The sequence below is a fragment of the Anser anser genome (genome assembly GCF_964211835.1).
Source record: "Anser anser genome assembly, chromosome: 8".
Taxonomy (NCBI): Eukaryota; Metazoa; Chordata; class Aves; order Anseriformes; family Anatidae; genus Anser; species Anser anser.
This window is the reverse complement of record NC_139728.1, coordinates 21,297,065-21,310,729: the sequence shown is the minus strand read 5'-3', so window position 1 is coordinate 21,310,729 and position 13,665 is coordinate 21,297,065. Positions and strand designations below refer to the sequence as shown.

The window sequence follows — 13,665 nt, the reverse complement described above, 5'->3', positions numbered from 1 at the left end:
AGCAGATTATGTGGTATACATACCTACTCAGAATCAGCAGACAGCCTGCCTGGGCAGGAGGAGGGGTTCTGCCTACATGTCCTGAGAATTTCTGCTCTGACCCCAGATTTTCAGTTTAACTGTCAACTTGTACATCAATTTAAATGTTACGAATGTTTATGAGTACTGAACAGGACTCCATCTACATCCCATGACCTTCAGGGACAGGTGTACCAGTCAATCTTTGTTTTCTTCCATTGAAAATACCTCTGGCTGTTGGCAAAGACACGTGCTGCTGTACTAAAAGATGGCAGCTCTCAGAGGGTTCTTCAGCTTCTGGAGCAGATGCATTTCATCACAAGCACAGGTCATGCCTGGCTTCTCACTCTTTCAGGAAATAAAGAGCTCTTCTGCCAAGCCAGTGAAACCTCTTCCCCGCAGGGTCATCATTAGTTTATCCCACGAGTGACGTGACTCCTTCACAGCAGTCACTTCTGTGCAACTGTCTCATGGCCTTCACTTCCATTCAGGAATTTCAGCAGATGAACTCAGCACAATGCATGCCAGCAAATAAATATTGCAGCAATCAAGGACTTTCCCACATAAATTCACCAAATATGAAAGACTGGTAAGTGGTTTGACAGGACAGGAAACTTTAAGCAACTCGCCTCCTTGATGACAACTGCACACATTCAAAGTCATGCAAAATCCAGCAGTCCTTGGAAAGTTCCTGGCTCTGCTACATTAGTGGCTCTGCACATCAGTATGGGGTTCCTTCCTCTCTCCAAAATGTATATGAGTAAGGAATGAAAGCAGAACTGGCCGGGCAAGCATAAACTATGTGAAAACACCAACAAGAATACTGCCAGCTTTACCCACCTACGCTTGAGACCAACCCATTAACTCCAAACTCCAGCTGAACAACAAAGCACCAATTGTTCAAACAACATGGAAGATTATATCCTCCCGGAATAAGTAAAGGGCAGCAAGTAGCTTTTCTAATGATTAAAATAAAGCAACATCTGAAACAAACAGAGATGTGCCCCAGATAACACTGCGAGGACCCTTACAGCATTTTCTCTTTAAAGTTTTCCCCTTCCACATTATTACCGAGTTTTATCCTTCAGAATATGAATGGGGAGCAAAGCCGCCTCTGTGCACTGCACTCCCCACTGACAAACGTATAAATGATTCACAGCTGCGTTCAGGAGATAGATCAATTAATCGTTGCAGCTCGCCAGTATTTATATTGGGCATCATTCAAGCAAGCCAGCTCTGAATCGATTACTCGTCGCTTCCAACAGCAGCAGATCCTGTACTTCATTTATACGATTATCTTTGTTGAGAACAGCACGGGTCATCCATGACGAAGGACCTTTGCTCCATAGAGGAGTTGTGTATCATCACAGGGCACCTAAAACTTCCTGGGACCCTGGGAAAGAGGCTAGTACCTTTTTAGGAGGCTGAACAGAGCCCATAACCATGCCTGTAGCTCTGGGTGGGAATGGGGCCTTGGCTAACTGCCAGCGAGGTACCCAGGAGACTGCATAAATACGAGCAGAGTGTGGTATCGGGACGGCAGAAGGTGAAGTTGTTTACAGGCGATGTGGGCCTGCACCTCACCACTTTTTCTTCCAGCCCTTCCCAGACTCAGGTGGCTTCTCTTCAGTTTGGTTTCAAGAAGCAATGCAAGGTCAAGTCCCTGCCTTGCACCAGCAGCAGGGATGGGAGGCTCTGCTCAGCCATGCCAGGGCTGCCCAGCCTGGCAACTGTCCCCACCCGAGGGTGCCCAACTACCCCACACGTCCCACGGACAGGCAGCACCCTACGGCCTCTGCCCAGAGATGGGCTTTGCTCTGCACGCAGTCAGCAGCACGAAAGCAGCAGACTCAAGGCTTATTTACAGCTCTCCAAAGGGTTATAACCTGACCAGCAAAACACAAATTGCTCCAGCTGGAGTCTGCATAGGATGAGGCAGGCGGAGAGAGGTACACGTGGGAGAAGGGGGAAGAGAGGAGCATCACCCGATACATCATCTTTCCTACAGCAGCTTTTTCCTGATAAAACTTTTTACCAGTTTGCAAGCCATGGTCTGTGGATAAACTGTTCACCCTGCTCAGGCAGGGCTGTGTCCCACGCTGCAGAGCCGCAAGGGGCAGCCGAGAAATGCTTGGACCCAGCCAGCCCAGCCCTCCGCAGAGAGGGAAGGTGCCATGCCCACCAGCCTGCGGTCCCCGTGCCATACCTGTGCCTCCGACAGCATGACGTCCTTGATCACCGGCTGCCCTCGGGGCTCGTTGTTTTCCAGCTTCACGTACGTGACCTGGTACCCCCGGATCTGCCCGTGCTGCTTGTTGGAGATGGGCAGCTTCCAGCTCACCCGGATGGCGGTCGAATTCACAGACTCTACCTCCACCTTTCGCGGTGGGGCACTGGGCACTGTAACACACATGGGACGGACACTTAGCAGGCACCACGCAACCGCTGTCAGCCAGCTCTTACTCCTTCGCTACCTTCCCTCCACCTCATTGCAAGGATGACCCTGCTGGCACAGGTCCCCTGCACCCGCCCGGGAGGTCGTACTGCGGTTTTCCAATGTGGCCATAACCCTGACCCTGTCCCAGTGCTTCTGCTGCTCTCAGTGGGAAACAGCAGGGCTGTGATATGCACTAGTGCCCCTGTAAGAGCAGCTGTGCCGGGTCAGATTCATTTCTTGTCCCCCAGCAGTGGCCAGAAGCAAAGAGCAATACAGGAATATAAAGAGTACCGTAACCCCTTGCAGCTCAGGGTGCCCTGCAGCGGAGGCAGGGGTTTGGAAGCCCTTTTTGCATCCTGCCTGTCACTGCACACCTCCTCCTCTCAGATCCCCTTGCGTACATCTGAACGCAGTCCAGCAGCCCCAGGTAGCACGACTGGGTGCTGAGCCTGCCTCGCGGGGAGCCCTGGTACCTGCCACCAGCCAGAGCGCGTGCACGCTCATCCCCTGCGACAGCAAGAGGTTAATGAGGGGGAAAAGCACCATCCTAAAACAATAACCCAGAGCTCAGAGACAGCAGTCACTGAACTCAGACAGATAAAGGGGCCTGTGGGGATTGTGACAGCTCTAGGGACTGTATTTCATGCACGGCTAGCTGAATGCTTTTTGATAATAAAATGAAAAATTACACTGCCCAGAAAATATCAATTTTCTTGCAAGGTGAGGCCCGTTTAAAAATATATTTATACCGTATTTACCATTTGGAAAAATTACCTCCTTATTACTTTTTGCTCTTGCATCGACTGTGACAAAAATGTCAATGCTAAAAAACTAGCCTCTTGGCTGCTCCTGGAGAGCTCCTGCCTCCCGAAGCAGCTGGGAGCGGAGGTGTGCGCTCCCTGCAGAGGGTACGGCTGCTGGGAGAGTGCCCAGCACCCCAACGAGGGACCTGGGCTCCATCCTCGCACCTCTGCTGCGTGTCTCCTTCCACCTCCCAGTGCCCAGGAAAATCCAGGGGTTTGGAACCCCCTACGCCCCAATTCTCAACACAGCAAGAAACGATCAGTATTAGATAATTAGGGATGGATAGCTGACAAGCAGACATAATGAATGCTGCTATTTCGACCAACTAGATGGGGAAGAAACAGCTACCCAGCAGGTACGCGCAGTTTTTAAGCCGCAGGGCAATTCATTATTTTCCCCAGATGTCCTTCTTAATTGTATGTAATTAAATAAAATAGAGAAAGGAGGAATGGAGCATTTTAGCGCTATGAGGCTAGCCCAAGATATGGGAACGGAGGGGGCTGTGCTTGAGTAGTTACCACCTCCTGGCTGGAGCAGCCTACGCTGTAATCCAGCTCACTTAGCGCAGTGACCTTGGACAAGTCGCAGGGTTTTCCTGTCCTCGCAAGGTACCTGCCCCCACACACAGCCAGGAGTCCAAGCGAAAAGCAAGATCCTCCCTGAGAACCGCAGGGAAGCTGTGTGCCAAGCTCTGCTGCCAAGAGAAGGCGAGAGGCCGTGGCAGGACACAGTCCAGGGACGTCGTGGGGACATGCAAAGTTGTGCGTGTGAGCAGCCCAGCGTCTCAGGGCACACCGTCCTACTGCAGGAGGGGAAGTTACCCTGTTATGGGAGGCGTATGCTGCATCCCAGACCCAAGAGGGAAAGTTCAATTTGTTTTCAGACGGCAGTTTAGCATTTCTCATTCCTTTAGCGTGGCTATCTATTGAGCATCAGCGTGTCGGAGGGATGTGAAATCACTCCTGACAGCTGAGCTGGAACGTCCAACCCCAGTGCCCAAAAACTGAGAGAGCACGCTGCGACATTTCTGGGGTAGCAGCTTCCCCTGGGCTACAAGTCTGCAGAAGGAGAACTGAAGCAAACAATACAGGCAGCAGGAGACACACAGATGTGTTTGCCAGCCCAGGCATGCCGTCAGCGAGCATTCCCAGACACCGCTTCCAGAGCCACCGAGACGAGGGGGACAGCGGCAGTCCATTTAGGGGAACCGTAACACGTCTGGTTTCAATTTGTGACTGCCTGGGCAATGCAGAGATCATCCTTTCTTTGCCCGGATGGTGCGTCTCTTTCTCCTCCCATTAAATCTGCAGCTTCTGGGGTCAGCACGAAGCCATGGAAGTTCCTACTGTCACCCTGAGCTCTGGCACTTTCAAAGGAAATGGCTTAAGTCATGATGACATAACTGACAGCCCTGCTAATACAAAGCAATTTCTCTTTAAAGCTGTCGTTTCCAGTAAAGTGCTCTGTACATGCGATATTCTGACTCTTGAGCGGAAGAGCAGATTTATATAAGCTGTGGCTTGCCTGGAAGCCGGGGCGGGAAGCAGCTTTCCTGCGATATCTACAAGTTTCAAATGGATTTCATTTCTCCTTCTTAGTTTGCTGGATTTCAGGTCAACAAGTAAACTTCAAGTCCTGGTCTCGCAATGTGAGAAGCCTTTGGCTGGCAGAGCTCACGTTGCCTTAAGGAAAAGGGAACTCACCACCATACAACACCGGAAAGCCAAAGCACCGTGACGCCCTCACCTGCTGCCTGAAGCAGCCGACCAAAGCACCGCTCCCGACAGCAACCAGTGCTGCTCGAGGCAGCGCTCCCAGGGCCTGCATCCCCACTCCCTCTCCCCTCCTTGCAAACAACTCATCTAGGGGAGCACTGGTCACCCCGGGGTAGCTGAGGGAGCAGTTCGGTAACACCTACCATCCTCATCAGTGCGCACGTGCACGGGGATGCTCTCCGGTCCCGGCCCCACATCGGTGTGAGCCCTTACCCACACCTTGTACTCGGTCCATTTCTCCAGGTCCTTGATCTCCCAGCTGGAGTGCTCCCGTCCAATGCCATCCACCACATGCTTGGTGCTGTCATCTCCTTCCACTGCCTGGTAGGCAATGGAGTACTGGGTGATGACCCCATTGCGGCTCTGGGCAGGCGGCGGCACCCAACTTACCCGGATGGTGGTGGAGCTGGTGCTTACACACTCGACTTCTTGGGGTGGGGCGGAGGGGGCTGGGGATAAATAAATGAAGGAAGTGGGGAGATGAAGGGAAATGAGTGGAAGGACAAACCAAAATGCACAGGGAACTTTTACCCAGCCAACTGAGCACCGAACGGATGCACAAAATGCAGCCAGTAGCTTCCTGGGCGTCTGCCTGCCTTCCTTGCGGGTCACCAAAGATGGCACTGGGGCAATTTGTATCTGAAAGCCTGATGAACAGCATGGGGACAGAAGGGCTCTTCTGCAGCAGAGAACAGCTCCTCCCGGTGCAGTTCTGGACGCTGACTTTACCAAACACAGCAAATGGGAGTAACGGGAGAGAGAGAGACTGGTAAGGAGAAGGAAGATGCTCTCAGTGAGGATCAGAAGCAGATGGAAAGCAGAAGAGGCAGGAAGCTACAGAAGGCAAGAGTGGCAGAAGGAGAAGCTCACACACCAGACTGCACGAAGGCTTGCAAAAGCCCGCTCCTAGACAAGTGAAGGAAACAACAGAGGGCAGGGAAGGCAGGTGACTGAGGCCGGCTGGAGTGCGTCCAGGCAGAGTTTGAAATCCCGACCGTCAGCAGTGAGCAGCATCTCACCCAGGTGGGAGCCAGGCGCCGTGCACGACCAGGAGGTAGCACGGGTGTGCTGCTCTGCACAGCTGCCTCGTACCTGGGACTGACTGCTTCATGCCTCCCAAACTGGATACCTGCCTCAGCAGCTTGCTGGAGAAGGTAGGCAGGTCTGATCCCTCCCAGGTGAAACACCACCTGCAGTTTGAGGCAGCTTCTAAGCCCCAGCAGGGCTAACTGACCACAGGGGGAGGAAGAGCGTTTGGGCAGTGGATGAGGACCAGTCCTGTCCATGCGGCATTGCTGGGAAAGAGAAGTGAAACAAATCTGGGGGACGAGAGGGACCAGGAAAGGGAGAGATGACCGAGGGTTGTGGCAATCTTGCAACAGGGCAATAGTTCTGCAAGGCTGGAAAAGGCAGCAAACTGGGCAAGTGCCCTAGAGATGCTCTGCTCCCCCCAGCGCCCCGGCAGCATGGCAGCCCTGTCACAGGAGCAGCAGCCCCCTCTCATTTGGCCTGGGATGCTACGGAGATGTCAGGGGCCTCTAGTAACAAAACAGCACAGCCCCCTGCAGAGGGGTTTGTGTTGTCCAGGCCGTGCCTTGCTGCTGCAGGCGGCACACAAGGGGAGGGGAGCTGCGCTCAGGTGTTTTTCATGAGGGCAGAAGCCCGGAGAAGGGAAGGAGCCCATGTGGTTGTGGAAGGGACAAGGGAGATGGGTGCATCCCTGGGTGCTTGCATGGAAAGCAAGAGCCCCAGGCAGAGAGGGCAGGGCACCACCACCAAAAAAGCACACACAGTAGGAAGACATCTGGTCAAGCAATAAGGGAGTATAAGGCATCTTGCTTTGCCGTGGTGGGTGAAAGGCTGCTTCCCCTCTTCACTGCACCCAAAAACCCAGAAATGCAGGAAGAGAAGCTGGTGCTTCTCCCCATGCTGCAGTCCTTGAAGCCATCAGTGCACCTGAGCTTGCCTTTTGGGGGCACAGGGACAGTCTGGCCTGCCCAGTCACAGGAGAACACAACCTGCATCACCCCAGCCGGCAGCAGGGAACTTAGCTAATTAAAACACCCAACAATTGTGCCTCAACCGTGCTGAGCATGGGATGGCAGTGGAAGAAGATCTGGGAAAGCTGGAGACAACCGGACCTCCAATGCCACCAGTGACCTCTGCTTGCTGGGAACAAGAGCTGCTCGCTTGCAGAGGCAGCTGGAGGCTGCTCATAACCCTCAGTGTCCACTTCTGTGCTTAGGGAGTGGGACCCATCCCTGCTGCCTGGGAAGAGGAAAGATGAAGTGGAGTGCCTGGGCAGAGCTGGGCTGCTGCTATGGGCTGTACTGGAGGAAAGAGAAGCCAAAGCAATGCGTGGAAGCAAGCAGTTGCCTTCCTGAGGCAGGCAGAGCAGAAACGGCCCCGCCATCTGGTGTACTAGAAGGGAGGAGGGGTAGAAAATGAATCCTCACACACCTTTGCTTAATCAAGTAGAGAAGTGGCAGGGAAGAGAGTAGGAAGATACAACACCAAAGCGACAGCAAGAGTGAATTCAGGGAAAGCGTAAGACAGAGCCTGGTGGCATCCCTCAGAGGGGACAGGTGAGATGTAAGGAGCTTGGCAAACCTTTCATTTGCCACTGTCTGCAGAGAAGCCTCTCACTACAGAGACTTGCTCTGGCTTTGGGCCTCCACAGCACCCTTCAGGATGCGGCAGTGAGCTCCTTCTCCAAAATTTTGGCTGGCAGCACGGGCAGGACAAACGCTGGCTGTTGACTGGGTAAGAGTCACACACATGATGTACAAGGCACAAACTCAGATAAACACTTAAAGAAAGCAAAATAAAACTTGGTAACGTAAGCAGGATCAACTTAAAATGCGTAAGGAGTGAAAGTGTCCCTGCTGGGGTCAGCAGAGAGCAGGCTGGGTGGCCGGCACGCACCCACAGGCACACGGCGCAAGCACTGCCGTCTCCGAGCTGCTCCATCCGGCCTCCCCCGCTGGCCCGCAGCTGCCCTGTGCACCCACCCAGCCCACCTACTGCTCGTGCTGGGGAACAGGCAGCCTCAAATCCACCTTCACACTTGAAGCGAGAACAGCATGTTAATGGTGAGGCCTGATGGGCACGGAGCTGCCGCTCCTCTCCTGCAGCACGCTGACTGCCTGCGGCGCTGCAGGCTCCTGGAGAACTCCCCCGTGCTCTTCAGCCCCTCGGAGCAGCCGTGCTCGTACTTTTTGCGGGGTGCCCAGCAGCTAAGCAAGCAGCTTAGCAGGAAAGACAGCCCAGGGGGCAGCTCTCTTCTCAGGTGGGAGGGTGTGAAGGGGCACTGCACCCCTGTGGCCTTCCTGCACAAACATCCCCACTGCTCCTAAGCAGGGATGCCATGAGAAGAGCCAGCAGCGGCAATGCAGACACCCCTCTCCAGCCCGTTAGTGACTCATTATCAATGATGTGCCTCCTGCCTTACCCTTGACTGGCTTGTCAGGGCCAGGAACAGAGCCTGAAGACAGGCTCTTTGGAAAGCAGGAGTCTGTCTGCTCCTGCGGTTTGTGCCCCACCTGAACATGTCATCCTCTGAGATCTAACAGCCCTTCTCAGCGCAGCCAGATGGAAGAGCGCAGGAAGGAGGCCAATTTGTAGCTGGGAGCAACAGTCTTCCCAGATTAATAAGTTTTAAGGTCACAGGGGACCAATCCAACCATCTAACACGAGGTGGTGTTAAGTGCAGACCAAAGAATTTCTGCCTGGAAGTCATTTGCTGTGCACACAACTTCTGCTGAGCTACAGCAAAGCTTTCTGAAAGACCTGTTTGACTTTGAGACCCCCAGGATGTAAGAATCCACCCTGCCCTGGGACTCCTCAACCTGCGGTGTGTCAGCCTCACTGAATAGCCCAGGAGTAACTGTCAAGCGCTTTTCTTGGAGAATAAAGAGTGCCATTAGAAATCTTCTCAAGTAGGAGACCATAAGCCATGACCCAGTCGCTTTTTGGATAAACTGAAGAACTCTGAGGTACATCAACGTGAGGGAGGTTTTACTGGCCAAACCAAGTTATTCCTGTGGCTTTGAGCTGAATCTTTTCCAGCCTGTCCCCATTTCTCTTCCTGAACAGATGTCAGAAGCAGTCAGCTACTGCTCCACTGTCCAGTGAAGTGACAACCTTAAAAGCAGACCAGTATGAGATCTCCTGTGAGCAGACAGCACATGGAGCAGGTCATGGGAAGATGTCCACAAAGTAAAGGTTTCTCTTACTTGGACTGTTGTGAGACTGGAGGACTCATTTACACACAAGGCTGTCTTTGATTAACTGTGTTCAAGGATATGAGCATCCACTGGTGAAACTGAGAGGCGGAAGGGTTGCTTCAGCCTTTGCCTATCAATACAAAAGCTATCTGAAATAGGTATATAAATCCCCCTACTCAGAACTTGTTCTCAGTGTTCAAGCATTTATAACCGCTTGATCCGAACCGCTCTCCTTTTTCATACCTGCCTATCTCGCAGCACCAAGGCACCATTAGCTCACTTAACAGGGTGCAGGAATCCTTGCGACTGATATGGTAATGAAGCTGAGTTTCCCTCAAAGAGAAGGTCGTTCCAGTAGTGAGCAGAGCTGCTCTTCCCTGCCCGAGCTCCCTTCCTAATGGCTGTCTCAGGCTCGCTGCTGCTGTGCATGCCAGCGCCCTCCCTGCAGGGAAGGCTGGCTGCCTTTGCCAACTGCTCACCCCACATGGCTAGTAAATCCCAGACAGACGGTGAAAACGGAAATGTCTTTTTTCCCCTTTTTAATGCTCTTTGCATAATAGCAAGCCCAAAAATCGTTAGTGAAAACGAGCTTATCGCAGGGCCCTTTGATAGCCCTAATCTGCTTATGCGCAGCTCTTTGAGCTGCCAACCAGAGCAATGCGAACTCCAGCTCTGTGATCACATGGGGCAGAGTGAGGATGAAAGTGATATTGCCTGGGTCACTTCGTTATCTAGCCTCCCTATTAACTCTGCTGCAGCTTGTGCTGTTTTCCCCCAGCGCTGCAGCCTCAGAAGCAGCAGCCTTGCTTGCTCACACAACCCAGACAACATCCATTCTCCCAAGCTCACTCCTCCAGCTACCTGACAGCCACAGGCACATCTGGCCTCAAACGATGCCTCACCTTGCAATCAAGTGTATGGACCAGGGAAGGACTCCTGGAGATGCAAGGCTGCTGGAATGGGGAGTGAAGGGGTGAAAATCCAATGGTTTGGAGACAGTCACATTTAGAGCCAGCCAAACACCTATATGCTGTCCGTCCGGACAGCTTGTCTGCATGGGAGTATATTCATAGAGATGCACAAACCCACTCAAATCAATCTCTCCAAAGCAATTTCCCAGTCTGTTTCACTCCTTCATCAGTTTTTATGAACCTACCCTTAGGGAAAGACAGCATGATCAAAGAGACATAAAGAAAGAACTTACCACTTGGGTGCACCCCCTCTGCCAAAGAGCCCTGATCCAAAATCTCAGCTGACTTTCCCCATTACGCCCTTTAGCAAACTACACGCCGGCATCCCTGCGGTCACCCAAGGGCAGAGGCACCGAGCTGCTCCGTGCCCAGGTGATGGGAACTGGACTGCTTTTGCTTTGTCTTCAGCAGTGCAATGTCAAACACTTACTGGATTGGGCAGTTCTGGCTTCGATGGTGGGGGTGTAGACTCCTACCCCCAGCTCAGAGCGGGCACCCAGCCGGAACTTATACAGCGTGTCTGGTTTGAGACCTTCCACAGCGTACGACGAGGTTGGGTCAAACTCCACCTTTTGCTGGCAAATGAAGGGAAACACAGGTTACTTGGCGTAGCTGGAGAAGAGAGAAAAGCTGGTGCTCAGCTCCAACATTCCTCCCAACACGTGGTGTCTGCCTGTGAAATAGTGAAGCCCTTGTCCCCAAGCAGTCAGGACCTCCAATGCACCTGAACAGTGCTGACGGAAGGCTGGTTTTGCTGACACTTCACCTGGTGGACACTTATTTTTGTTAGCTTTCATGCCACTAGAAACCCAGGGGAAGGAGAGGACCACGGCACACCGTGATGCTGCCATGGCACAATTCTTACTGTGTTGCCCTGATGCCAGTGCTAATTTTGATATACGCAGAGCTGAACTTCTTCTAGTGATGTGTCAATAAATGTGGAAGGGCTCTCTCTAGGCCATCCTTGATCTGTTCTTGAAGTGCTCCGGAGAGTCTAGGAGCTACAGACAGATTTTGAAGGTCATTTCAGACCCATGTGGGTGCCCCACTGGCCCGTCCAAGCATTTAAAGACACCAGCAGTATGGATACATCAGGGATGGTGCCATTGCATTCTGAAGCCTTTCCAGTCCCAAGCTACTACTAGCTACCTTGCTGGGAATCAACACTTACTGCTGAGGTCACTTACACAGGAGCCAGACAGAGACTGCTGTACCCCATCACACGCCCATGGGACAGAAGAAACATGGTGAAGAAAGAGTCTTCTTGTCATCCCGGCTCGAGCAGAGCCCCTTCTCAAGCCGCTGAATGTCTGGCTCTGAGTGCTGCTGAAGCAGAGATACTCACCTGAACGCCATCCTCTCCTTCCCAGTAGAGCAGCTCGTATTTGGTAATGCGTTCCTGAGAGGCGGGCAGCCAGGTCAGCAGGATGCGGGTGTCAGACTCTGCCTCTGCCTGGAAGTCAGCTGGCTGGGCAGGAACTGAGGACCAAACACATGGTTAGTGCCAGGAGGCAGATGCAGGCAAAGGAGTCCCATGGCTTTGCAGAGTCTGTGCTTTACCTTGGGAGGATCCTCACTCTTTCCTTCTGGACCCTCCCTTCTTCCCTCTCACCGGTATGGGACTCTTGGAATATCCTGGCTAGCAAGCAAGCACCTCTGGGGCCCAGGCAGGTGACTATGGGACCCATGCTTACTTCCAGCCCCCGGCTCTACATCACAGCTCCTTACTTCCATGTGTGTATTCAAACCCTGGCACGGCTGCATAGGTGCCAACATACAAATCCAGGGCCTTGTGTCACATTTTTAGCCACCACAGCCGAGACAAAACAGTGGGCTGTGTTACTTGCACAGAGATCGATCCTAGTTCCCTGGTGCAAGCTGACAGCTTAAATCTGCTGGCTGCGGGGTGGGGATGCCACTTGGACACGCAATCATTTGAGCACTGAGTGCAGCTGTGACACCTGGTGCAGACCAGACACGCAGCTGAGCCGCACACCCTAGGGCAGGGCACGGAGGCACCTCACTCCATACGTACCCCCTTGCTGCGTTTTGACCTGGATGATGTCCGAGGGGGGCCCGTCGCCCACCGAAGTGAAGGCCAGGACACGGATGCTGTATGTGGTCCCTGTGATGAGGCTCCCCACGGTGGTGAGATGGCTGTCGTCGGTGTTGTGCTTCTGCCACATGCTCAAAGGCAGGTGTGGGTCGGTGGTGTAGTAAACGCGGTACCCTCGGATCTGTCCGTTTGGCTCCTCCGGCTGCTCCCATTGGACCAGCATGGTGCTGGCGCTCAGCATCCGTGCCTGGACTTTGAGGGGGGGACTTGAAGGAGCTTGCTCTCCTGTCCGGGCCTCGACCAGCTCGCTGGGGGGACCCCTGCCAATGTTATTGACTGCAATGACCCGGAACTCGTACTCCGAGAAGGGGCTGAGCCCACCTATGCTATAGCGGGTCGTTGCCACACCGTCCACCTCCTGGAACTGACCCTCCAAGGACTTGGACTTGTACTGGATGACGTAATACGAAATGGGGTCGGAGTTGCCCGAATCCCAGGTGAGGGTCACGCTGGTAGCTGTCGTTTCAGTCACTAATGGCTCCGTTGGAGGTTTTGGCAGCGCTGCAATTGGAAGGCAGAGAGGTGCGATTTAAATAATTCAGTCAGCTCAAACCCTGCAATGTGCACGGGGATAAAAATGGAGCTGCCACCTCCCATTAACATTCTTCTTTAAAAGGCAGAAATCATTTCATACTCTAGAACATGCATTTTTATATTACCATATATTGCTTGAAGTGGTTCTTAATGGAAGGATAAACAGAGCAATCATGTTATTAGACGTGCTTGACGCACTTACCAGCAGCAGGCTAAATAAAGGTAATTCAACGGGGATGCAGGAATGTTTCTGTCATGGGGGTTCAGCTGGCAGTGGGAAGGTGCTTGCTGGGCTGGGCTGGCCCGGCCCCAGTAGCCAGGTTTACAGCTGATTTACAAAGGGATACAGTAAAGCAATCAGAGCACTGCAAGTCATCTGCTATGCCCCTGCTTCCAAAGAGACAGCACCCTAGGCCCCGGGGAGTTCATGGACAGTGCTGTTAGATGGGTTGATGGGGGAATGCCTTGCGAGTATTACAGTGCATGCAGGAGGGATACAGCCAGAGAAATTACCAACTTTCACATCGACTATTTCACTGGGTGGTGTGTCAAACTGCAACCAGACGACAAACTGTTACACAAGAACTCTGTGACACTGACATCTCTGAAGTGTTAATGAGAACGTAGCTACTGCAAGCAAACATTTCCAGATTTGCCATTTTACCAAAGGAACAAAGAAAGAGAGTACGCATGAGAGAGATCTGCAGAGTACACAAATACGTTAAGACAATGAGTGAATTTAAGTCTAAAGTAAGTTTAAACCTCCTACGAACCACTCTAGTTA

General features: G+C 52.7%; 1 protein-coding gene across 8 annotated transcripts in view; it reads right to left on the bottom strand.

The window, feature by feature from the left end:
• PTPRF (protein tyrosine phosphatase receptor type F) overlaps positions 1-13,665 on the bottom strand; it is a 371,253-nt gene that overhangs the window by 54,529 nt on the left and 303,059 nt on the right. For all 8 annotated transcript variants that reach the window (XM_083845518.1, XM_083845516.1, XM_083845515.1 and 5 more), the window contains 5 exons: positions 12,267-12,848; positions 11,577-11,710; positions 10,662-10,806; positions 5,178-5,483; positions 2,225-2,418 (listed from right to left, as the gene is read on the bottom strand). In XM_083845518.1, the coding sequence (XP_083701644.1) occupies positions 2,225-2,418; positions 5,178-5,483; positions 10,662-10,806; positions 11,577-11,710; positions 12,267-12,848 (1,361 nt within the window). The remainder of the gene's footprint in view (positions 1-2,224; positions 2,419-5,177; positions 5,484-10,661; positions 10,807-11,576; positions 11,711-12,266; positions 12,849-13,665) is intronic.